The 26598-nt window shown below is 35.0% G+C and overlaps 4 protein-coding genes across 10 annotated transcripts; 1 reads left to right on the top strand and 3 right to left on the bottom strand.

Moving 5' to 3' along the window:
* Nucleotides 1–1576: 1576 nt before the first annotated feature.
* On the bottom strand, nt 1577–6431 carry LOC116115029 (protein STRUBBELIG-RECEPTOR FAMILY 5-like). The gene is made up of 15 exons (XM_031401171.1): nt 6301–6431; nt 6120–6191; nt 5956–6021; nt 5717–5788; nt 5561–5632; nt 4790–4861; nt 4612–4677; nt 4224–4283; nt 3773–4130; nt 3311–3562; nt 2842–3113; nt 2461–2581; nt 2136–2272; nt 1893–2049; nt 1577–1783 (listed from the first exon to the last, which is right to left on the bottom strand). The coding sequence occupies exons 1-15, from the start codon at nt 6414–6416 to the stop codon at nt 1655–1657; spliced, it is 2022 nt and encodes a 673-aa protein (XP_031257031.1). The 5' UTR covers nt 6417–6431; the 3' UTR covers nt 1577–1654.
* A 1567-nt stretch (nt 6432–7998) lies between these two features.
* Nucleotides 7999–13117, bottom strand: LOC116115023. Of its 2 annotated transcripts, none has more exons than XM_031401162.1 (6): nt 12620–13117; nt 12037–12181; nt 11393–11653; nt 9834–9915; nt 9178–9371; nt 7999–8467 (listed from the first exon to the last, which is right to left on the bottom strand). In XM_031401162.1, exons 1-6 carry the CDS (start codon nt 12844–12846, stop codon nt 8207–8209), a joined length of 1170 nt encoding a protein of 389 aa, XP_031257022.1. In that variant the 5' UTR covers nt 12847–13117; the 3' UTR covers nt 7999–8206. The 2 variants fall into 2 exon arrangements, with proteins under 2 accessions (XP_031257022.1, XP_031257023.1); XM_031401163.1 differs by lacking the exon at nt 12620–13117 and adding an exon at nt 12375–12590.
* A 1319-nt stretch (nt 13118–14436) lies between these two features.
* On the bottom strand, nt 14437–21984 carry LOC116115014 (YTH domain-containing protein ECT4). 6 transcript variants are annotated; one of them, XM_031401152.1, is made up of 8 exons: nt 21833–21984; nt 19158–19201; nt 18884–19055; nt 18487–18563; nt 17886–18398; nt 17212–17751; nt 16086–16298; nt 14437–15449 (listed from the first exon to the last, which is right to left on the bottom strand). In XM_031401152.1, exons 1-8 carry the CDS (start codon nt 21870–21872, stop codon nt 15078–15080), a joined length of 1971 nt encoding a protein of 656 aa, XP_031257012.1. In that variant the 5' UTR covers nt 21873–21984; the 3' UTR covers nt 14437–15077. The 6 variants fall into 6 exon arrangements, with proteins under 6 accessions (XP_031257012.1, XP_031257015.1, XP_031257013.1 ...); XM_031401155.1 differs by having other exon boundaries at nt 18884–19007; XM_031401153.1 differs by lacking the exon at nt 21833–21984 and adding an exon at nt 20299–20404.
* Nucleotides 21985–25375: 3391 nt separating this feature from the next.
* Nucleotides 25376–26577, top strand: LOC116115015. Its single transcript, XM_031401158.1, has 3 exons — nt 25376–25486; nt 25665–25879; nt 25981–26577. The coding sequence occupies exons 1-3, from the start codon at nt 25397–25399 to the stop codon at nt 26273–26275; spliced, it is 600 nt and encodes a 199-aa protein (XP_031257018.1). The 5' UTR covers nt 25376–25396; the 3' UTR covers nt 26276–26577.
* The last annotated feature ends 21 nt before the right edge of the window (nt 26578–26598 follow it).

The raw sequence follows: 26598 nt of genomic DNA, 5'->3' as shown, positions 1-26598 counted from the left end.
CAAAATGGGCAACATATCTTTCTTTTCACTTTCTCCATGCAAAATGGGTAAATTTGCGTAGGTTTTAGTAAACCAGGTTGGGTGACCTGGATTCGACCTAAAATTTTTTTTAGACCTTTGGTCCAAATTAATAAAGTTGTATCGATTTGTATGATATTTTTAAAGATACAAACGAATACGTATCGTATTGTAAGATACATATCAACGTATCGAAATATTTAGGATATACTCTCTGATACGTATCGTTGGTGACCCGTATTGAATCGTATCGTAAAATATGTATCATGTATTATAGGATACTAACAACTATGATGTCAAAGCTAAACCTAAGGATAATAATTATCGACAAGAAAAATAATAATATACACAATACACACTATAATTTAAGTGGTTTGACTTTTTAGCTTATGTTCACGGGTGAGGATAAAAGAAGAATATCACTAATAAAATTAAGTATACAAATTTTGATGAAAATTATCATAGAAACTCAAATCCCAAATACACCCTAATATCTCTCACACTCAAGCTTTGCATCTCTGGTGTTTGTATTGCTTGAAAATGTGTGTCATGATTTTGCCCTCAAAATGCACCCATATTTACAGTAAAAAGGCAGTCATTTCATGTCAAAATTTACGCGACAAAATAAGGGATTTGCGGAAATCTTATACCGTCATATTAGTTTGGGAATGTTTAACTTTATTTAAAGACACGAAGCTAAAATTTTTCTTCCAATTTGGTGGCGTTAAATGTCTCCATAGAAAAGTCCAATTTGAAGTCTTTGAACCTGTGTTGGAAAAAAAAAAAAAGTGCTCAATGTCATTTCTGAGCCATAGACCAAAAACATGGGAACACAACTTTGCACTATTTAAGCCACTTTTTCTACATTATTAATGTTGTTTATAACTAATTGATCTACCATTCACACATAATTAAGTTTTCTTTTAGGGGGTTTGATTTGGTTTTGCCCACTCTTGCTCAGACAGAGCCCTCATTTCAAAGTCAAGTCATCTACCTTTGTTGAGAGGCTTGTCCACTAAATTCGAATTTAAATAATTAACATGTAAATGGATGTTAATAACACAAACTAATTATACTAACCCCAAGGGATTGACCTAGAGGTTTGTTCTCTTCCTTGAGTTTCTAAGCTCAAACCTGAGAGTCATCTATCACAATAACATTGTGTTTTACCTGATCTTTTGGGTTTGTAGAATGTTTAATGAATCATATGGATTAGTTGAGGTGTGTGCAAGCTAACTGACACCCTATTGCAAAACAAAAAAAAAAAAAAAAAAAAAAAAAAGTAAAATATATATGTTGAGGGCAGCCAGGGCTTAAAATAATTAATTAGTTTCCAAAACTTGTACAAATTATGATGTATATACAATTACAAACACATAATAGTAAAATAAAAATTTCTCCTTTTATCTTTCTCTCAACAACAAAGTGAGAAACAACCCTTTGGAAATTATAAATTGGTCTCTAAAATTTTCTAAGAAAACAATTCTATCAATGCCATATATTTAGAAGCAGGCAATAAAGAACAAAATCAGAATGACTCTCCTTCAACCGAACCTGTTTCATTCAAATGTACAAAACATAAAAATTTTAAATAAAAAAAAAAAAAATTGTTTTAAATTCATAGAAGAAATCATCATCAATAGTCAGAATCCTCCGTCCGACGAGAGGCTGCAAGATCGTCTTTCATGTTCATACTCGAACGTTGCACCAATCGTACTAATGCCTCGACTACCTCTGACATAGGCGGTCGGAATTCAGGCTCCGACTAGTACAAATACACAACAAAATTGTCATAATATGTTGCAAAAAAAAAGAGAGAAAGATGGAGTTATAAGTTTTGCTAAAATAAAATAAAAAAAGAGGTTAATTCTCACTTGAACACACAGGGCAATAACATCAGCAAATCTAGAGAGGGATTTGGGAGGGTAGAGTCCGCGCAAAGCAGGATCCACCATTCTTGCCAATGCATCAATTTCATGTAGCTGTGGAGCAGCCCACCGGACTAGGCTTTGCTCGGATTTTGGTTTTTTACTGGAATAACATAGCAATGAATAGAAACAGTTTAGCTAACAAGATTTCATATGCTATCCTAGTGAATATGTGGATTGAGTTATCACCTGTCATAAGGCTTCCGTCCTGTCAATAACTCCAACATTACCACCCCAAAACTGTAAACATCACTCTTCAGCGTATATGCTGATGGCCTTGTGCACTCGGGAGCATTATATCCGGCTCCAAGGTTTTGGCTTGTACGCTGAAAAGAAATAAAACTTATTAAAGAAACAATCAAATGATAATATTAAACAGATTCAAGTCTCAACAGATAACTAAATCTTAACAATATGACCAACTCCACTGGCAGGCATTTGTATAGCTAATAGCAACTCCAGTTCAAACTATGCTTAAAATACTGAAATATGTTTTATTTCAAGAAATAATAACCTCATGAAAGTTTGCCAAGCCATTGTCGGACAGATGAGGATTGAGCTCAAGGTCAAGCAATATATTAGACGACTTGATATTTTTGTGCAGTAATGATGGAGAACAAGCCTCATGGAGATACCTGAACACAAAAATAATCTCAGGCGTGCAGAAAATAATATAGGAAAAATGTAGATAATATCCAAATATCATGATCCAGTTGTGCAACCATTTATATCACATTGCAACTTCTTCAACCAGATTCATCACTATCTATAACACATTTCGTGTTCGTTACTAGACATGCTTGAATTGAGTCTCTAGACTCCTAAAACAAACTCAATTATGCTGCAACCTTAAAAAGCAAGTTGTGTATTACTGCATGTATATGTATGGACTTACTCAACAGCCCGGGCTGTGCCCAAAGCAATTCTGATTCTTGTGTTCCAAGTTAGTGGTTTGCTAAAGTCGTCTGACATGTGTAGAAACTCATGAAGTGAGCCGTTCCTATAATACTCATAAATCAATATGTTATGCCCCTGTTCTGAACAATGACCAACAAGTTCAGCGATGTTTGTGTGACGAATCCTAGCGATGTTTGCAACAAGTTCTGAAAAATTCTCAGTGTTATCTCCTTGAAAAAGAGAGGAATCAATCTTTTTCACAGCTAACACCTGATAAACAGACTAGATGCAGTTACTAAACGCACCTTTTCAAAGCATATTGTCCCAGAATTCAGTAAATCAAACTCAAATTGATAAAATTATCAGCAGCTACAGATATTAAATAAGTGCAAAGATCCAGTGAAAAGTGTGTAGATAACAAAGAAAGGAAAAAGAAATTCCCAAGACATTGTCACCTAAAAGCATACCTTCCCATCAGGATACTTAGCTCTATAAACACGCCCAATAGTCCCCTCACCAAGTAGGCGCCCGTTTGCGAAATTAGCCGTAGCGGTCTGCAAATCTGACAAAGAATAAGCTGCAGCACGAGCAGAGGTGCTTCTTTTGGCTTTAAGACGATTTGCAAATTCATTGTCATGGAGAGATTTTGCCCTTGCGGTGAGGGGATCCTTTTGAGGAATAAAATCCCTATCAGCGAGGGGATCCTTGTGACCAACTGACTTTGTTCTCTCAAAAGGCTTTAAAATATCAATTGGAGGAGGTGGAGGATTAAATATCTTCTTCTCTGTCACCAATCATTTAATTAGTCAGAAAAACCATAAAACAGTATGAGGTGTCAAATGGAAAAAAGAAGACCGATATTATCAGAAAGTAGACTAGAACTCAATGAACAATGTCTAATTTGGAAAATCTTATAACCAATTACCAACCCTTAAAAACATAAATGAATAATCACCAGAAAAATCAGCTTTGTAGTCACTGCTATCACTCCGTAGGTCATGGGATAATTCCTGTGATGCAAGGGGGGTAAAGGCTCTTCGTTGGCTAGCCCTCTCTTCATCAAGAAAATGAGAAGATGGAGAAGACTTTTTCCTTGTAACCAGAGCAACCAGAACGGCAACTATGGCCAATCCACCCAAAACTGCTGCTCCTATAACTATTCCCCTCTCGGTAGATGACAGAGACGAACTATCACTGGAAGAGTCTGCTGGACGTTTCTTAGCAACAGGCTTTGCACCAGGAGGAGGAGGAGGTGCTGGCCCAGATGACCAAGAATTTCCACCAGTTCTTGAGGCAACAAAAAGAATATTATCACAATGTCAGAAAAAACAAGTTTAGATTTCAATCTCTATCCAATGCATACTTCAGAAGTATACTCACTTAGCAATATCCTTCAATGCGTCAGGGACCCAACCAGTAAATTTGTTGTTTTGAACATTCCTGAGTTGTGAGTAGAATAAGCATTTAGCATGTAAGAGTTCCATTTAGCTTCAGCAGGTTCAATTGGAAACCGTTTTTATAGAAGTTATCACAAATGCATCAGAAGAATGTGAAAAATATAATTACTCAAGCAATCCATATCTCTATAGAACATTGAAGCTTTGCTTCCTTGATAATCAAAAAAGAATTTTAGGAATACATAGTAACCAAAAAATGATCAAACTTTGTAAAATGTGCAAAGGTATAAACCAACCCGGAAAAAATGGAATAACTCAAACAAAAAAACAGATTGTATTACATTTGCAACAATTTAAACTGCTCCACTTACAATTCCTCAAGAGGAAGTCTGACAAGGACATTTATGGAACCAGTCAATTGATTGTTTTGCAAGAATCTGTACAAAGAACAAAATTAGTATCAAAATGATCCAAAAGATGTAAGTATAACTTACCTATAAGAAAAAAATTAGGAAAAAATTCTAAATGTGAAACGTATGTCTTGCTTACAGCTTTTTCAGGCTTGATAGTGATGAAAAACTGTGTGGTAGATCACCTGTCAGTTTGTTCATGGATAGATCCCTGTACGTCAGCTAATGAATTAGAAAACTGAATAAAAAAGCGAAATAGGTAGATAATTGCCAATGACAGACCACAAATTTCTTCTCTATGAATTTACTAAGGAAGATGAAGATGATATAATGTAATTATAATCCTGTTGAAACGTGAGATTATTATTTAGACTGCAAACACTGAGGTCTTACTCATCTTACACTCTCTTTTACTCTTTATTTTTCTACCCTTTAGAACACCAGAAGTGTCAACCTCGATCAAGCAGAATCGTTCATGCCATCTTGAAGAACAAAGGTGATCAAGGGTAGGGAATCAGCATATGACTCACAAATCTTACTTTCTTTGCAGTGAAAAGACCCATATGGTAGTAATCACTTAAGAGAACTAAATTGACCAATGATTTATGAAACTAAAATTGTAATTGACCAAAGTGAAGTATTGTCAACTCAACAATGCAACAAATAGGACTAAGTTTTGTGCAATCCGTTGTTTTCCATATATATCTCAAACCTCAACGAATCAAGAACGATTCTGAACTATGAGCTCTCCGCCAATTGCGATTTTAACAATTAAGGCAGAGACATTTGGTGACTTAATGCAAAGACCAATACCTTGCTTTTCTTGGACCATAATAAAGTGGCTTGAAACAAATGGAAGCATCATGAAGAAAAATATCGATTTTCTTCCTTGTTAATTAAGAATACTTACATGGATTCAAGTTTATTAAGTTTCTGAAACATATCAGTCACTTGTCCATTGAGCTGATTATGTCCTAAATTTCTGCAGTCGCCAACGTAATATTTAGAAACAAAAGCCAGTGTTAAGAAAGTTATGGCACCAAGAGAACTAGTTATTTTTTCTTACAGGTACTTGAGCTCTGATAACTGAGAGATTGAATAAGGCAAACTACCACTGAAGTCATTTTTAGAAAGGTCCCTGAACATCAAGCTCATAAGATTAGCATGAAGCCATTCAAGTGAAGATATGTCAAAATTCAACTCAGTATTGAGATAAAAGTAGCTTGACCATTTCATTCAATTTGTTTCAAGTTCTGGTAAAATAATTAATATGCGAAAATGCAAAAACGTTTGCAGATGACTTACAGGCGTTTGAGACTTGGAGGAAGTTGATATGGTATACTGTCCTTGAGGTTGTTTGAGCTCATATCACTGTACTAAGACAAAATGCATTTCCATGAGGTGATGTCCTTTTAGTAAACAAAGCTATAAAATTTAAATGTGCTACTACTTGGGAAGAAAGGTCTCACAGGGTCGTGACAGATTTCAAGTTTGATAGCTGGTAACCCATTTGTCCACTAAGTCCAAGCCCAGATAGTTTTCTGCAAAATTATAATTTTACTTAGAAATTTCAGACACATCCTATCAAATATGTTAACTATAAACCCAGAATCAAACACTTGCAATTATTAACATAATACAAAATAATACATTTCAGTAACAGAGGAGCCTGAGCAGGTAATCCCTTTCCATGATTGACCACAAGGGTCACCACCACTTGCTTTCCAACCACTCAGTTTTGAAGGAGAATTTAAGCTTGTAAACATTACATTAAGTGCAGAAGCTGCAAATTACAATATTATTAGCAAATATCAGATTCTTGAAGAAATTGTATCCAAGTATTGATAATTAAATTTGTACGACCAAAAGAGATGTAAATTGTGGCAATAAAGAAGCTCACCAACAATGTATATAAAGGCCATTATATTATATGAATTTCAAAATTAATTTTGCATGGATTAGGAAACTAAGCTAAAACCAAACAAAAAGCTAATTATGGAACTATACATGGCTTTATAAGAAAATGAATGTAATAAAAATTGGTAAAAAGAAGAAAACTAAAGAATAGATTTGAAACAGAAATTTTCCTTTCTGCTTTTTCCTTGAGACTTTCACCTGGAAACAAACAGGGTAGATAATGAATGATACTATTAATTAATCAATAATCAATCAAAAAGAACATTCATTGATAGCTCCTGATTTTATTAACAAAAGCAAACAATAATTTCTAATTTAAAGTACATTCATGATCATATCAGAGATCAAAACAAGAAAGGTCATACATAAAAAGATGGTATAAGAAAAGTTAAAAAAAAAAAAAAAAAAAAAAAAAGATAAAATGGAATAATGTGCATAAATATACCATCGTTGGGGTCTGTCTTTGAAAGAACGTGATTAGTCAGGATCCCAAGAGAGAAAATGAGGAATCTGATCATCACAAGAAGATTGTAAAACATGTTTCTTATCTCTCCAAGCAACAAATTAAAAGAAAGGCGATATGATTAATCTCTTGTTGAAGTCTGCAACTGAATGGAGAAATCTAAAGAGGAGGAAGAGTTGTTCATCTATGAACAACAACAACCTCCAAAAAAAAATTGGCTTTCCTAGCTTTATTCCTATATCTTTGTTTATTCTTGTTTTTTAATTTTCAGTTTTTCACTAGCAAGTTGGGGGGAGTTTTTGGTTTGAAACATGATAGCTAAATTTGGAGAAGAAAAAAAAAAAGAAAAAAAGAGAAGCAAAGGCTAAAAATGGAGAAGAAGAGAAAGAGAGTAGGAATAAAATAGTTGCATGGAGAGGGATGGAGGTAGCGAAAGGTAAGGAGAAGTGAGAGAGAAATGAGAGTTGTGAATATTTTTCGGACTTAAGAATTCATTGCCCGCGTGTTTTAACTGTTTTGTTGACACCATCCATTTATATGAAGCACCCTCAAACTGAATCTTACTTGTCTTCTTTAGCTAATTATGTATACTGAACTTCACCATCTTCACCATTCAACTCAAACACACATCCTGTTATATTCCTTCTACCTACCCTTTTTACCATTTTTTATTTCCGTTTTTAATCTTTTTTCTAACCATCTCTCTGTTATTTTCCTTCTGCCTGCCCCTTTTAGCCATATTCGCTTTCCATTTTGTTAATCATTTTCTTGATCATTTATTAAGGGCTTCAAACATATGCAGGCATTCGCTCCTTTTTAAATAGCAGAACAGTGGCTTGACAAAGGTTGCTAGAAATCGTTTTATCGCTGGTGGCACAAGAAGGTATGAAACGACACACAAATCTCAGAACTTTCTCGCGTAAAATGTAAATAGCATTTCAATGCCAGAGCAATTGCCTCATTTGCCATTCTCAATAATTATGGAAAAATTATAATTATTTTCAATATATTTACACCAAAAGGAAGAACAAGATAAACGGATACAAATATGTAGTTTTAAGTCTTCCCAAGTCAGACGCCATGTGTTGCAGCTAATAAACGTTAGGTAGGAAGCAAGTCGTAACAAAAACCAATAAATTTGGTTGTGGTGATATAACTAAGTTGTTTAGCTCAAGTTCAACCTTGACCACTTTGGCTTGATGATGCGCCACGCTTATGCAGCTTTGTCAAGATATAAGCCATGGCAACTTTAGCACCCAAGGTAGCATGACCACGAGACAGGCAAATAGCACCCCCAAGAAGCAGCAAACCTTTAGCTACCAGTTTCTTCGACGGCCTTCTAGATAGTTTCTTCTCTTTGGCTTCACCAGTGTAACCAGGGACGGGAACTGCCTCTTGACATTGTGGAGAACTCGTTGCCTCTAATCCAACCGGAACCTACAGGTGTAGGTGGAAAGAGGAAAAAAAAACATCAGCATAAACAGAAATACCATGAGACAAATGATAAAACATCAGTTATAATCTCATAAACTAAGTGAAACTAGCAGTTCTATCAACTCACAAGACAAACGTTCAGTCCTATATTTGCAATTCTGAAAACCAAGGAAAACTAAATGCCCCAGCTAAGAAGACAAGTCAGCCAGAATCAACTACAAGAAACAAGACCTTACAAAAATGTATACAAAGACCTTAAGTTGGTGCAACTGTTGAAATGAAGACATGAACAAAATTAAGCTCAGCCTGGGGTTTGAAATGCAAGGTTAATCTGCTCTCTCACTTTCCACCCACACTTTTCGTTTTATTCAGGGAACTCATTACCTGTATTCATTGTTATCTTTCTTACCATTAATGAAGCAAAATTGACCACAATTAGTTAAAAGAATCAGCTCTTCAGATATTAAATACTCTGAATGATCATTATACTGTCTTGAGCAGTGCACTAAACTGAGTTGTAGATAAAAAGACAAGAGTACACTAAGCCACAACATTAAAGGGAAACATAATAAAAAAAGAGGTGGTATTCAGGCAACATGAACTAACATCAGAGTTGAACTCTCATTGGTCACTATATTAACTATGAGATATAACATATCAACCAAATTCTCATATTTCAACAAATTATTAAAGATATATCGTTCAATCCTGACCTTTTGAATCAGACTGACAGCTGAAACAGGAGTTGTCTGAGGATGACTGTTCATGGTGTATTTGCGTAAGGCATTATCCATTTTACACACAAAACTCCATATTCCCTTTGCAAAAGCCAGCTTTGCCATCTCCACATTTAAACCAGCATCTTCTTGGTGAAACATTTTGATCTCACAAGCATTTCTACCAGGCACTGTAATAATAAAATTGTTCCTCACAAATTAATCAAACTCCCTTTCCTTTTAACAACCAACATGTCATGATTACATATACTATGCAACTAGTTCCACAGCACAAACCAACATAATTTTGTTTTTAGGAAGGTAAAATTTATTAGAGACTTGTTGAAGAGGGGACATCTCTACCTTTGATTAAGAGAGAAGTTCTCTATATATTTTCTAAAACCAAGTGGATTCACCTATAATTAGGCCAAACCTCATGAAAGGTGACTGCGATTTACATTTTTAAGAACTATATTTTTTACAATTCAAGTGTAAGCAGCATAGACAATTCTTCCCACAACAGTAATAGGATACACAATGTTTATGATTGTATGTGTGTCTAAGAGAAAGAGATATGGGGGGGATAAAAACCCCTATAGAAACCAATAAAAAAGCTAGATTTGAGTTTGGAAAATAGTAATTCAAGCACTTGCCTTTTTGTATACGCCATCCAGATCTAAAATATGTCACACGGACATACTTCCTCTGTGGCGGTGCCAAAGGATGTTCACATTCCTAATCATGGCCATAAAGAAAAATTAGACAGAAAAGTTATATTATTTGAAGTAAGACTTTATTGATAAACGACTCAAAACTCCGCACTCCTAAAATTGCAGCACAAAAAATTTCTAACTATTAGATCCACAAGTGATTCTTGCAGATGTTACAAAAAAAAAATTCTGGTAGTCCACAAGTAACAACTGGTCAATCAGAGAATTTACCAAGTGCATTTTTTTTCGTAAAAAAGGTTACTGCAGGACTTTTTTTTCTTGACCAACGTCAGCTTCTTGATTCTCACTCAATTGTGTACAAATTATAATGCCACACTTCCAAACAGGCAACATAATTGACCTACCACACGAAGCCTATACAGCTTCTCTTTCGTAGATGTCAGAACTTAGAAAACATATACCGAACAAACAACAGTAGAACATTAAAAAATTCAAAATAAGGAAAAAAAAAAAAATGCAGAGGCACACATTTGCCACTAAATATACTAATACAAAATGAGTAGCTATATAAAAAGATTGAAAGGTTACTCTTTCTTTTTTCTTTTTTTCTCCTCTTTATTCACTCAAAACTGAATAAAATTTTGAAAACAAGAAAAATTTTAAAAAATAAAATAATATAACATGATATCTTATAGAACCCCCAAACCATGGATCTACAACTAAACACAAACTAACCCACAGTAACACTTCAAGAATCGAACTTATATATATACAAGTAACTGAAGTAAAACTAATGATGATTCAAAAATCAAAATATCAAACACAAAGGAAATGCTATGACAAAATGAAGAAAAATGAATGTTTTAAAGATTTTTAACATTGCAATACATTCCTAATAACAATCTTATACTGAACTGATGTTTAAATAGGCTGTAAAGAAGTTCAAATAGGGGAACTTCATAAGAGACAACTACAAGAAATTCAACAAATAATAATAATAATAATAATAATAATAATAATAATAATAATAACTAATTATTCTTGCCCTACCAATAAAAAATAATACCTTTCAACTAATTGGTCTTGCCATGTCAAAGTCCCCGCACCCGACCAAAAGTTTGCAAGACCTTCACTAGTAGCATGAAAGAACTCTTATTGATTGAGGATTGCTACACATACATATGTGTGTCTAGGTGAAAGGTTGGGACATTGGTTCAAACTGTTTTGGCCAAAATGCATGCAATATCATCCCTTAAAGAACTCTAAAAATGATGAAATAGATCTTATTGCAGATGAATACATGGAAACAACATCTTCTGTTCTTATGGAACTAAAATTTCTTCAACAAAAATGCTTAAATGTACACTCCCTATATTAACCAGATAAACCAATTCACATTAAGCATACTAGCAGAAAGGAATACAAAAAATATTTATAAAGGCACATAATGATGAAGATAAAGATATCATGAGGGATTCCAAATTAATATAACTCACTACATGTAATTAGTTGTCACAAGATTGAATTATATTAGCAGTTACCTTGACAAAACAGTAGAAAGTTTCATCACTTCCTTTCCATATTCTCCAAGCCAATATGTATTCCCTTGGTGTCATGAGTGGAAATTTCTTTATTGTGCGACCAATTTCAGTTCCATTGGTTCTATCCACCTGCAGTTGCTTATGGTCAACTACAGTCCTGTCCCACTGCATTCTGTAATCATTGTCCATGTAAAAGTCCCTTAGAACCTCAGGGGAGCAATTTTCAAATACTGTGACGCTCAAGTATTTCAGAGGAGCATCCTACAAGCAACAACAAAGAAACATCAATTCAATCCAGGTACTTTAATTCACAAAATCAGCAAAATGGAAATGGTTATAATAATCCCATGTTTAACAGAGAATCCAAACTAAATGCTTCCAAAAGACCGAAATGAACTTGTAAACGACACAAAAGTAGAAATAGATTCAACTGCAGAAGACTAACTTCATTCTGTGGTTACAGCATACCTAAACCTTTTTTCAGTTAACAAATGAAGGTTGTTCATAGGAGAGGAAAACAGTTTTTTCCATAATACTGGATTGAAAAAATGAAAAAAAATATATATATATATATATTCTCATAATTTGGAGTGAAGGTGTAACTCATAAGACATTCAAAAGGGGTCAAGCAGAGGATAAGTAACCTTTGGTCTGCAGCATCTGGCATTGTAGGACACAAGATTGTTTCTTTTGTCGATTACATTTTCCCATTTCTCATTTTGATTGAACTTCTCCTCCAAATTTTCCATTAAGAACTTTAAATCTGCATCTGATACGATCTCCGATATACTGCAAAAGTAAAAATTTAGGACATAGGGATGTAAAACTTGATTATACGACCTGAACGCATTGAGACATAATAGTTCAATTGAGTTGAACTCCCAATCCACCGCAAAGAAAAAAAAAAACTGAAAACACAGTGTGGAGCTTTCGAATCAAGGAGAAAAGGTTATCTGAGGCAGATAATCACATATATATTCACCTCAAATTTGAAGAAAAAAGACACTTTGACGAAGAAATTATGCCTTCAGCAGTAAATTGGCGACACATAAGGGCAACCGAATTGAGATAAACACCAAAGTCGAAGAACAAGGGAGAAAGTGGAGAAATTTGAGCGCAATTTTTAAGAGTAAAACAAAACCAACCCAGTAGAGACAAAACCCCAATAAAAATAATAAGCATCAATACACATCACAAAAGCAGAAAGCAGAATAGTAAAAGAATTACCTTGACTGAGAAGCCACATTAATAGAAGAAAAAGGAGAAGAAGAAGGAGAATTAGGAGAAGAAGAAATATTGCGTGATTTAACTCTAAAGCGAGAAGGGGAATAGAGAAAAGAGTATTTAAAAAGATGGTAAAAGAGGATGATGAGTGAAGCGATGAGAGTTGCATATCCTCCATAAAGGTTCTGATGCCAGAAGTCGTAAGACGATGAAACCCAGATTTGATCCATCTCTCTCTTCTCTTACATCAACTCTTTGCTTGTATTTGTGATTGTGTATTTTACATCATCATGATCGTATGATACCTCTTCTCTGGGAGACAGTTTCGATGTTGGCTGCATAGTTGTGCCGTTTGGTTAACGCTAAACAGCTTTCACCTATTTCTACGTCTTTAAACGTTTTTCTGAAATGGGGTCAATTTGTTACGTATTCGAACTAAAACTCTTCAGTAAAGCAGGGCGTGAATTTCAAGAAAATATGGAGCCCCCCGTATTCGATGCAACTTTGTTTAAGCCTTAAGGTGGGACAGTGTCGTATATTAATTATAAACAATAGGAATTAATTTGTGTTTGTTTACGGTGGAGAATATTCAAGAGAAATGCAGATAAATTATCATGAATATCCATCCCATCTTCTCATAAACGTCAAAACAAAAGATGCATATGATTGTTTGTGTCATTTTCATGGATAAGAGGATATGCACAACACTGTTATTGGCTGTGTCACTCTGTGTGGGTTTGTGTTTGTATAGCCCCCCACTTGTTTGACTCTGGTAAATTAGATTACAAATTTGAGTAACTCCAAATATTGCATCCACCCACCCAGTTATCTGCACGTATGAAAGAACCTAACATTCTTGTCGTCATTGTTCATCTTATTTGCTCATCTCTCATCTCTAGTATTTTCATATACAATCTTTAAGTGAAGATGGTATAACATTAACTTGCATATTATTGTGATTTCAAAATCAAATCTTCATATTTCTTTCTACTGAAGTAAGTTTCAGATTTCCCCAACCATCACAACCGAACAAGAAATATTATTACTATTAGAATTGTTTAAAATATTCCTAATTCTTACTCTCAACCACAAGAGAACACAACCATACTGAAAGTTGTGTTCATATAACTTCAGCAGTTTTAAGCCACAAATGGATTATTGATAACAGCCTGCAGTGTGCATTAAAGTAGGTAGTACATAGCCCCATAACATGCTGTCTGGTATGGGGTTCTGAATTCTAAAGATTTTGAAACAAGTAAACATCACACTTATCTAATGAATAGCTGAGAAAATTTATCATCACATTACATTTTAGAGAGAGTATGAGATATCACACATTGCATCTACACAGAAAAGAAGCCGAAGAAACAAAATATTAAGAGAGAAATATGAGAACTCTAAAAATAGAACAAATACATTATACTGAAGAAATAGTGAATATGACAAAAAAAGGAAAATAGTAACTACAGTGTTACTCATGTAGATTGCCTTAGTCAAATGGACTAGCATACAGTCAGGTAGTTGTTCCACAAACTTCACAGTGTCAAATCCACAAGACAAAAATTAATAGTTCCTCCACAAATTTTACATTAATTTACTTGAAAATAGTAAAAAGAAAATCCATTACCCAGTTATGATCCTACCAAAGAAGGGCCCTAGGAGAGGTTGTCTAAATGCAGTCACTCATGACTTGCACCTGCATGCTGTACTTCTCAATCCAAGACTTTTACCTATGCACAAAACAGTAATACCTTTTTGCCCATAATTTTCTTAAAAATTAAAATAGGAAGATGAAACATATACTTTCATATAAAACAGAATAACAAATGAATGAGCCATATTAGTATCATTAATTCCATACTTGTACATGTTCTTCAACAATAACACATACCTATGTCACCATAAAAATAGCTCAACACAGTTAATGCACTTATCATCAGCCCGCCCTTACTATCCCGTCTTCCATCAAGATAGGTATAGCTATGTTTCCCAAGGAACTGGAAAACATTTTCCTCAACAACAGTAGCCATTATAATGGAACTGAATTATGGACCATTAAAAGAAATGGAATGAAAGAGTTTTGCAATAACGCCTTCTGCTGTATTCCATTATTAAACTGCCCAAAGAGATCTGGAACTTTACAAATGCAAGACGTCAACCAATATCTACATGCAACTACACTCATTCAGAAAGCAAAGAAAGGGACAGATGAAAGTAAAAAAAAAAAAAAAAAAACACCTAATGACTACAATCAAAAAGCAGAACTTGATATACAAGAAGCTCATCAGCCTATAAAACTTGTAAGACCTTTCATTCAGTTACTAATGCACTCCAATGAACTCAAAGACATCAGAGATCTACCCTCTCACAAAATAATAATTAAAAAAAAAAAGAAAAACTAAACAGAGTAGAATTGAAGTTCGTCACATACAGAACAGCAATCCCACCAATAGATGTTTTCCTAACCAGTTTGAGCAGAAGAGACAGCAGCTGGGAGGGCATCTTCTAGTGTAACTCTGGCACCCATGGAGCCCTCAGAGGCAGAGGTAGGTCTATCAGAACCAGTGCCTTCTTTGTTACCCTCATCCAAGCAAACAACTTGAGCAAAGCTCTTAGACATCTGCTTGATGAAATCACCGGGATATGTAACAGCATTTCTATGATCATTTTCTCCAACTACTCCTACAGTCATCAGGCTAGCTTGCTGTCTTGACTTCCTTTCCTGCATGGCTTTCTGCCGATCTTCATAGAAATCAAAATCATCTAGGATTGACATATCAGTTTCATAATTCTTGAAGATGTTCAACATCTCAATTCCCTGGTCCAATTTCACCTGCAACCATTTTATGTTAGTCAAAAGGAAGCAAAATAATGGCCATAAGTAAGAGCAATTAAACATATTAAAACAAACTGTTGTGCTCACATGTGAGAATGATACATAACCTCAGCCATGACTTCTAATTTGGACGTAGGGATGGAATGAATCATACGACAAATACGGTACATATAAACAAGACTCAGGTTTGAGGAAATGACTTGAAATCAGAAACTAGGATTCCTTTGAGCAGATACTTCTAATATGATTATTTACAACCAGGTTTCAGCCAGGCAATGCATATGTGAATGAGGGATCTGTTAGGAAGCAAAAGAGATGTCCTAGTTGCATGAGCATCATCTCAATACACAGGCTCACTCGGATCAAAATATAGGATTACTCATTAACTTAGGAGTTTCCTCAGCGGTGAGTATAAGGACCAAAGTTTTTACCAGAAAAGAATAACTAACTAGTTCATAGAAACTTCCAAGCTTATTGGATAACAAAAGTTGGAGCAGCAATTACAAGAGAGGGAAGCTAAACACCTAGGCTTATCTACAGAAAACAATGCTCCAATTTGAGACTACATAGCCCCTAAATTGTTAAAAACAAGGAAGTGTTTGATTGCTCCCAGAAGCTCAAATGAACTCATACCTCCTGAGTATCTCGACTGTTGGTCACAGGCTTATTGTCATTATTTTCAAGGACAATGTGACGAAATTGACTGTTTGGGACATCTTTAATAATATGCCACTTGACAGGGAACTGTCCACTCCATTTATCTTGTTGCCAGTAATCCACACTCTTTTCAAAATCAACAGGCCCAACCATTTCAGCCACCCCACAGAACTGAGCACTAGCATTCACCTGCATTTGATTGCATCAAAAAACTGCAAAGAAACTAAAAGGAAGAGAGAATGCCAAAAAAAAAAAATAAGTGGAAGCACTGAAGCACAACAACAAAAGAAAAAATGCACTGCTACAAAAATGTATGCTAACAATCAGTAAAATGTTCCTTTTTAAACAATGAATACAAAAAAATCAAGGTGAAAGTAAGATTATATTATAACTATCCTTTAACAGTTAAGTGTTCTACAGAGAAGGTTAAACAAGTGATTTCTGCTCAAGGGAAGCAGATAAATAGAACAGGGGTCCAGTTAAACACGCCAAGAGACCGTTTAATGCCTTATTGTCTTGCTTGAAGCCAAGATTGCTAAAATTGGAAAAACTCACTATTCACTAACAGAAACCAATTCCTTGGGAAATGCAACAGTGTCATTATCAAGGCATCAGCAAATTACCAACGATGACAATGAGAAAAACAACCACCTCGAAAAAGGCAAAGCAAATAGTGCTGCCACATTTTTTTAAAAGAAATTATCCTTCAAAAGTAAGAATTTTGAAAATAGTATTGTATGAAACAGTATAAGTCGTCGTCCAAAATACCACTGATGATAAATGTGTAAATCAACACCCAAACTAAGGTAAAGCATTTATTGTACACATATTTTCACGAAAAAATATCATTCAGAAACTAAAATTAAAATAAAATTGTTGGACATCATATTCTATGAAACAACTCAACATCATAACAATATGACTTATCAATGAGACTTGGTCTCTTCAAAAGCAACCAACGAACGCAAAACTGATGCAAGGTCCCCACTGAATCATCCCATTCTAAGAGAATTGCCAAATTTTCAATACCAACACCATTTCAAATTATTTTATTTTATTCCAAGTGGTATTCTATTCCTGGTCTAGAGAATAAAGTATTTACCGAAAATAAGAGAAACACCGGGCATGTCTCTTGCTTCTCTTTAGCTTCACGATAAGCAGAATCTAACTTTTTGTTCCCATTTGGTGTGCTGGCCCAGACACCGTACTTGATGCTCTTGTGAACATTATCTTCACTATATGACTTGATGATGAAAAACTTAGCATCTGTGTAGTCAGTGACAAAATCTGGCCGGTTGTATGACTCATTGAGAATCTTGACAGCAGCCTTGCTAAGTTTGCTATCATCAACAGAAGATCCTTGTTCATCAGTCAATTGACTCCTAGGCTTTGAGGCCCTTGGTCCCCGGTTTTGCTCACTAAGTATATCAAGATTACCATTGCAACCACATAGAGAGCCATTACCCCTCCCACGTCGTTTGCTGTTGTCAAGAGAAACCCAGCCTTGATTGTTCATTCCCAACGTAGAAATAGATGCACTACCAAAACTGGAGCTCTGGTTAAAACCACTGTGCATATAGCCTCTATTGTAGGAGTTCAAACCAGATCCAAACCCATAGAATGATCTTTGTTGTTGGGATGCCTGAAGAAAATCAGAGTTAATTGTCAGCATCAAACTAATAGTAATAGCATGCTGCTTGAAGTTCAAATGAATGTAGTTAGTAGTTGATTAAATTACACAATTAAATGTGATGAGATATTGGAGGTAGAACCAACCATTGGAACATTCTGCCCATAGGACCCAAATGTGCCAATTGGTTGTGGAGATAAAGCAGGTGATATTGGAGTCAGGGGTCGTTGTCTGTCAGAGGTTTTTGACCAATCTGACCAAAGTCCTCCAGATCTCAGACCATCAAACCCTTGCTGTAAATCATGAAAGCCAAGTGCACCAGAATTTCCAGGTATGCTGCCTCTACCAAAAGATCCCACTGGAGGAGGATAACCAGGCCGTGGTCCAAAAAGCATGTTGTCATTTTGTTGATCAGCACCCAGTAAAGTGGTAAGCTCTGGTTGTGACACTGGAGTTGGTGAAGTAATATATGGCATACTAGGTGGAACCAACTGCTGATAATAAGGTGGCCCAGAGAATGGAAACTGCTGGGGTGAATACATGTTTGCATCTCCACCGACAGAAGGAGTAGTGACAGGGGAATATGGTCCATATGGCATTTGTGGAGTGTAGCCATATCCAGTATGGAAGACAAGCGAAGGATTATCATTGTAAACCCCCTAATTATATCAACGATTAGACAAAAATGTACAAAATGTTTAATCTGTGGAAGAAATGCAAAAACATGTAGAGGGAAAATATACTGACAGGAGATCCAAGTTCCAATCCTTCAGCATTGACATATGGGGCATATTCATCCCATTCACCAGTGACATTATCATAACCTAGAGTCACAACACAAATTAGCCATTGATCCCTTCAGTTATTTTTACAATGTACAAACAAATTAAATATAAGAATTTGGCAATCCAATGCAACTGAGATATAACCATCATGTCTAGACCACCTCTTACACACTTCATGACCAAGAAAACAGATCAAATTGTTGGTCAACCATCAAGAAAACCTAGTTGTTTCATGACCATGAATAAACTAATCTCCTTCAAAAGTAAGAAGAGAACTAGATATTTATTGGAAGAAACAACAAGGTCTGATCAGGCTGAATTTCTTTGGCTTAACAGACCCAGGAAAATGAAAGACTAACCTCTATAGTAGAAGCCCTGTGCCTGTGGTGCATAGATAGTAGGCGAATAAACAGAACGGTCTCCACCTGAAAAGGAACCTGATTGAGCAGCAGCCTCCCTTGTGTGTCCTATAGTGGCAGCACCCTGGGAGGAATTAGGAGAAACTGAGTTCTCATTTTTTGCTAAGACAGGCTGAGAATAAATAAACAAAAGAAGGCAGTTACTACAAATGTTTTCTTCAAAATGATTTACAGAGAAACCAATATAGAAAGGAAGGGCTTGTACTGGACTCACAACTACCTGCTCCTTCATGTTATCTGGATCTGCAGGTTGCTCTTCTGCATCCATGATTAGTATGCTCAGTGAGTAGAGTGTTTCAAACACAGACAGCATAAATAATTGAACACACACTAAATTCTGGGATAGGAAAACTTGAAGCAATGAATATGTGCACACAAATCCACACGTGCACACCTATGCACCCATGATAAATAGAAGGACATGTATAGATTTTAGTGTAAGAGGTTGTGACTTATTGACTAACCGACCTAGTATTTACTTACAATTTAGAATGCCAAGATCAGAAAGATAAGGGACACGGCTAAGAAAACATAGACAAAACACTCATCAGCAACCAAATTCTATGTGTAAACATAATATAAAAGGTTCATTGAGCTTCTAGTGGTTGTGTGAGATGCCAAAAGAAGCAGAAGCAAGATTTTCTACAATTTATTCAGCCAAAAAAAAAAAAAGAAAAAAAAAAAAGAAAAGAAAAATCATAAATCCTCAACTACAAGTTTTTATTCTTTTTAAATTAACATATGTTCTTCTCAATATTCAATGGTCCTTGGCGCAACAATTGGCATTCATTTTACTAAATAATATCTGAATTAATTTTTTTTATCATGCACATAACAGGTGATACCTGTTTTCCTTCTTCCACATCCACGACCCCAATTCAAGACAAACTATTTCATCTAATGCAGGCATACAATATCTTGTATTGACGAAATTCAAGAAACACATTCATAAAGGAAACCATATTCGGGTTTTAATTTCCCTATGAAAAACAATAAAATTAAACACACGAAAATCCAAAATTTGCAATATCCAGATCCCCGATCTCAACAGACGATCAAAGCCCCGCTGCCTCTTCCCTAATTATGTCAACAAAACAACCTCATAGGAAATCAAAAACAAGAGATCTTATCATACCAGCAATACCTGATGTATATATCAAGCTTTTCACGAAAGTAAGAAAAGAACCCAATACACAACCACAGACATTAACGGAATCAATTTTGATGACCCATTTGGAAAAAAAAAGAAGAAGAAACCCACCAACAAAAGAGAATAAAAATCAAAAATTGAAGATCAAGATGGAAACACACATAAGCATATGTAAAGAGATGATGGGTTAGGTAGTTGAAAGTACCAGTGGTACGATCCGAAGCTTGTGATTGGGTTGCCGCCATATGAATCTAATGAAAAAAAAAAAAAGACTGTCTTAAAATTCTGGCACCAGAATCTAAACTAAAGACACAGACACGGTACCCTTTCCATATCTAATATATCCTATCTCACACTCACACTACTTTTATTAATAATTTAATTCATGATTACTCCTATACTTTCCTCTTTCTTATTACTTGAATGGTAAAAATGGTGAATCCAAAAAACAACAGTGGTTACAACCGACCGCTGACCCTGACTTATACTTTATGTTGTTTTGGTAATAAATAGCATCATGAGTTGTAAACTTGGAGTTTACTGATATGGGATTTTTGTTATTTTTGTAGGTTTGTTGATTGGAAGCTACTGCTTCAACATGTTTAATTTCCTAATGAGACAAAAAATTCAACCCACATTGAAAGCAGGGGGCAGGTTCAGCCACAATTGAACTAGTCATGTGCGTGTAATATTCTCTTGCATTAATATCCATACTTGTGTTTTGTGGCCTTTTTACTTTTATTGGAGTTTTTATCTATGCTTGGTTGGTTTCAACAAAATATCCATCAAGGGCCGAAGGCCGAAGAGTTACTTCAAGTCCAACCCAACTACATAACAATTCAGCCTCATCAGCCCTATTTATCTCTCTTTTGAAAAGCTCTTATTCTTATTAATTTTCTCTCACAAACGTGACATGACAGTTCACAATTGGTAAAACAAGATCCATTATTGGATAGACAGAATCCATTACAAACTGATCAATTATAAACTATCACGTCACGTTTGTGAAAGAAAGTTTGTGAGAAACGTTTGTGAGCATAATATTACTCTTTTTTGTAAAATTACGGCCTTAACATACTCCAAAACGTTTGGTCCTGTTGATTATTTTATTGAAAACATCTAATCAATTTGAGTGATGAAAAAAACACAAGAGCAAACAAAAAATTGATCCAATGTCAACATAATAAACAATATAAAGATATAAGTTTTGGTTGTTTAAGTGAGAGTCAGCCCAGTCCTGGATTCCTCAGCACATTACTTCTGGATGCTTGTATTGTTGTCGTTATGCCTCGGCTTATTTATCTGTTTAGCCTTTTAGTACAGTTCACTTAGTTGAGTAAAGAAATAATACATGTTGTCTAGTCTAGAGACCATAATTGTCAGCAGTTAAATTGCTATTTGCAAGTATCCATCTGATCCAACAATCACATTTGCTGTATGCCTGTATCTCCATTGATCGGATTATGTTTTCCATATTACTGCTCTTTCATTGAACATTCTTTAGCTATTTCTTTCTTCACTTCATTCTCAAATTCATTATCTATTTCTTGATTGTAGCCTTCTGGANAAAGAACCCAATACACAACCAAAGACATTAACGGAATCAATTTTGATGACCCATTTGGAAAAAAAAGAAGAAACCCACCAACAAAAGAGAATAAAAATCAAAAATTGAAGATCAAGATGGAAATACACATAAGCACATGTAAAGAGATGATGGGTTAGGTAGTTGAAAGTACCAGGGGTACGATCCGAAGCTTGTGATTGGGTTGCCGCCATATGAATCTAATGAAAAAAAAAAAAAGACTGTCTTAAAATTCTGGCACCAGAATCTAAACTAAAGACACACACACACACGGTACCTTTCCATATCTAATATATCCTATCTCACACTACTTTTATTAATAATTTAATTCATGATGACTCTTATACTTTCCTCTTTCTTATTACTTGAATGGTAAAAATGGTAAATCCCAAAAACAACAGTGGTTGCAACCGACCGCTGACCCTGACTTATACTCTTATGTTGTTTTGGTAATAAATAGCATCATGAGTTGTAAACTTAGTGATATGGGATTTTTGTTATTTTTGCAGGTTTGTTAATTGGGAGCTACTGCTTCAACGTGTTTAATTTCCTAATGAGACAAAAAATTCCTCCCACATTGAAAGCAGAGGGCAGGTTCAACCAGTGACGGATCCAGGAATTTCACTTGGGGGCAAAAAATAAACAAAAAAAATTTGTGGGGGCAAAAATAAAAGTCTTATAAAGGGTAAAATGCAACTAAATATAAATATTTATACAATCTAAAGTTTTTTAAAGTTTGAGCGGGGGCAATAGTCTCCACTCGTCATTAAGTAAATCCGCCACTGGGTTCAACCACAATTGAACTAGTCACGTGTGTGTAATGTTCTCTTGCATTAATATCCATACTTGTGTTTTGTGGCCTTTTTACTTTTATTGGAGTTTTTATCTGTTTGGTTGGTTTCAACAAAATATCCATCAAGGGCCGGAGGCCGAAGAGTTACTTCAAGTCCACAACCCAACTACATAACAAATCAGCCTCATCAGCCCAATTTACCTCTATTTTGAAAAAGTCTTATTCTGTCACAAACGTTGACATGATAATTCACAATTAGTAAAGCAAGATCCATTATTAAATAGGCAGAATCTATTACAAACTAATCAATTATAAACTCTCACGTCACATTTGTGAAAGAAAGTTTGTGAGAAGCGTTTGTGAACATAATATTACTCTTTTTTGTAAAGTTGCTGCCTAACATACTCAAAAAAGTCTGGTCTTGTTGATTATTTTATTGAAAACATCTAATCAATTTGAGTGATGAAAAAAACACAAAAGCAAACAAAAAATGGATCCAATGTCAACATAATAAACAATATAAAGATATAATTTTTGGTTGTTTAAGTGAGAGTCAGCCCAGTCCTGGATTCCTCAGCACACTAATTCTGGATGCTTGTATTGTTGTCGTTATGCCTCGGCTTATTTATCTGTTTAGCCTTTTAGTACAGTTCACTTAATTGAGTAAAGAAATACATAAACACTAGGCATACTACTTGTTTTTACTAACCATTAAGTGAGTAAGCTCTTACCACTCAAAAGGAACCCTCAGTAGTTAGTGACAGAGAAAATGCGACAGCGACAATGGATGCTGCAGCCAGCAGTTCAAATGCTCAAATTCGGGATGGGTAATTTGGGTTTTGAGTATGATTTAGTTTGGAAGAAGATTTAGGTTATTAAGATTGAGATTTGAGAGAGAAGATTTAGGTTATTAAGATTGGGATTTGGGAGAGAAGATTTTAAGTTATTAATAATGAGATTACGGAGGGAAAGATTAGGGAGGCAAAGTTTTTAGAGGCAAAAATTTGCTCTGTAAACCTAGCTGCGCAAAATTTTTTCACCATTTTTTTTTTTTTTAACTATCTGACGTGGTAAGTGACTGACGTGACGGATGAATTGGTATCTCCACATCAGATGTCACGTCATGTTGTAGACGGGTTAGTAAAAACTAGTAGTATGCATAGTGTTTCTGAAAGAAATAATATATATTGTCTAGTCCAAAGACCATAATTGTCAGCTGTTAAATTGCTATTTGCAAGTATCCATCTGATCCAACAATCACCTTTGCTGTATCTCCATTGATCGGATTATGTTTTCCATATTACTGCTCTTTCATTGAACATTCTTTAGCTATTTCTTTCTTCACTTCATTCTCAAATTCATTATCTATTTCTTGATTGTAGCCTTCTGGATGAAATTACGTCTGTGCATAATACTAGCAGATGCGAACCCGTATTCCTTTTATGGAAAACAGTTGCTAGCCTTATTATTGTTGAAATTTAAGATGCAGAGAAGAAAGAAGAAACGGCAAACTATCAAACAATCCAGCTCACTGTAACTCAATGCTGTACATATCTAAAGGAGTCTTTGATACCAACTAGTTTAGCATGCTCTTGTCTATCCTTACTTTCTGAAAAACTCCAGTGTTGTTGGTAACCGTCAACGTGGTTATTATATCAAATGAAATCCGTCATTCCACGAAATGAAGTTAGCGACATTCAGGGAAAAGACTAAAGTTGTCATTGTATTTCTTGTAAGATTTTGCATGGATTCACTTCTATAATACAATTTCTTTTTGTTTCTTGTATTTGTGTTTTGGTTTGGCTTTTTGTAACATTCGGCAATCCCTNTTCTGTACTTCGTCCGTCCTCGTTCTCAACTCTTAACATTGTATTTAGACACGACAAAAAGTCAACCTAAATGGTTGACGTTGATTGGTTCTAAACTGTTAGTTGGCCTTGTTAGAATATTGTTCGATGTATTAGTTTTATATATATATATATATATAATTTGTTGTGAAAAAATATGATTGGTTGATTTTAAATTAAAAATAAACTTTTATCCAATCATCTTTTACTAGATTATATATATATATATGTTTATGTTTGTATTGAAATTTGAGTAAACGATTTTTTCTCACCCAAAGTTTCATTTAATGGCACTTTTTCACCCAAAAAGTTTCAAACTACTATTTTTTCATCCAAAGTTAATATTCCGTTACTATCCAAAGCTGATTCTGGTGACAAAAATTATCTCCGTCATCACCATTTGAACCTACGGTCTCTTCTTTACAAAACCTCTCTCACTCCGATACCTGATTTCTAATTGATTATCGGTCATCGCAAAGTTAGGGTTTCTGGTTGTTAGCTAATTTCTGACTAATTCTGACAACGAATATTCAATTGATCACCACTATTCGATCCACCAGCCTCCATTCTACAAAATCTCTCTTACCCGGACTCTTGGTAATTGTCAAACATCGGCTGAGAAAGTGAAGTTTATTTTAAGTATTAATAGAACATAAATTGGGTGGAAAAGTGGTATTTTGAAACTTTTTAAGTGAAAAAGTGTCGTTAAGGCAAACCTTGGGTGGGAAAAGGTCATTTACTCTTGAAATTTATATAAAATAATTTAAACAAACACTTTCGATTTCCTATCCTATTCGTATTCCAAATCAAAATGTATATTTGTTTCCCTATTCTCAAAATCTTATCATAAATTCTTCAATTATTTTTAATTTTCAAATCCTACTTTGTAATAACCATCAAACTCTACCTAACAATAGTATTTAAAAAAATACTACTCCAAATGACTAAACAAACGCACCCAAAGATATCTATCCTAACCCATTTATACATAGCATATTATGTATCAAAATGATGTCATGTAAGAAATATTAAGCTTAGGCTTCTACATTCNAAGAGAGTTTCATATTTGGGTGGAACAATGGCTTTTGGAATCAAAGAAATGGGTACTATAGTGGCAGTGCTTGGTGTCACAGCTTTCATACTTGGAATTATTGCAGAAAACAAAAAGGTTTCAATCTGTTCTAAACTGCTTTCATCAAGTCTCTTTCTTTTACTCAAGTAGTGGAACCAATTTCATTAACATAAATCTTAGTTAATTTACTTTAGTTGAGTAGTAGAGCGTTGTTGCTTGATAGCTGATATTGTTCTAAACACTACTGATTTCATTTTTAATGGTATATCTACAGCCTGCATCTGGTGTTCCAACGATTTCTGGAGGAGTTGTTATTTGCAATTATCCATCAGATCCAACAGTCTATTTAGGATTCTTATGCATCTCATCACTCGGAGCAGCAGTGGCGATTGGTTTATATGCCATATTTCATCCTTACAGAGGCATATCTGTTCCTCTCAATGTTTTCTTCAGAAACACTAAATTTTCTGTGTTTTTCAACATAACTGTGTGAGTATCACTAGCTGTAACTTTTAACTTGATTAATTCATTGTTTAGTCGTCTCTCAAGTGGTTCAAATACCCTTAGCTTGTCTGTTGTAATGAGATCAGGTGCTTGTCCTTGTTTGCTGAAGGGATGTTGTTGTGGACAACAATCACTGAACTCAAGCACTTGACTAGCAATGTACATCACAACCTGAAAACGACTTGCCCCACAGCAAAGACTGGTCTCTTTGGGGGCGGCGCCTTCTTGGCTCTAGATGCTTCCCTCTTCTGGTTGATATGCCTCATGCTAGCTGACAATGCGAGAGACGACTACTTTGATGAAGAAGAGAACAATAGAGGTGAATACGGTCAGGTTCTCACCACAGATTATGCTGCAAGGGGACAAGGCAATGTTGCTTGACAATGTTTCCAGGGAAAAACACACAAGTGAACGATTTTCATAGACTGGTTTGTATCGTATTTATATGTATGTAGTTTCAGACAATCAAGATGCTTGAAACATGGTGGATGAATCTCTGTACAGAGAGAACTCTGCAGGAGTGACTATGATCTCTCCATTGCTTCTCCTGTCATCTCAGTTTGCTTATTTAAGTAACAAAAAGGGATAGTAGCCAATCTCTGCTGTGTTTGTACCTTCGGTCTGTGACTCTGGTTGTGCCAAAGATTGTAAAATGTTTATGCTCACCAAAATGGGCAACAGAATTCGGTATGAATATTTCTTGA

This window comes from Pistacia vera, unplaced genomic scaffold, assembly GCF_008641045.1.
Source record: "Pistacia vera cultivar Batoury unplaced genomic scaffold, PisVer_v2 Contig73, whole genome shotgun sequence".
Taxonomy (NCBI): Eukaryota; Viridiplantae; Streptophyta; class Magnoliopsida; order Sapindales; family Anacardiaceae; genus Pistacia; species Pistacia vera.
Note: the sequence above shows the minus strand (reverse complement) of the source record. Positions and strands in the feature narration are given on the sequence as shown.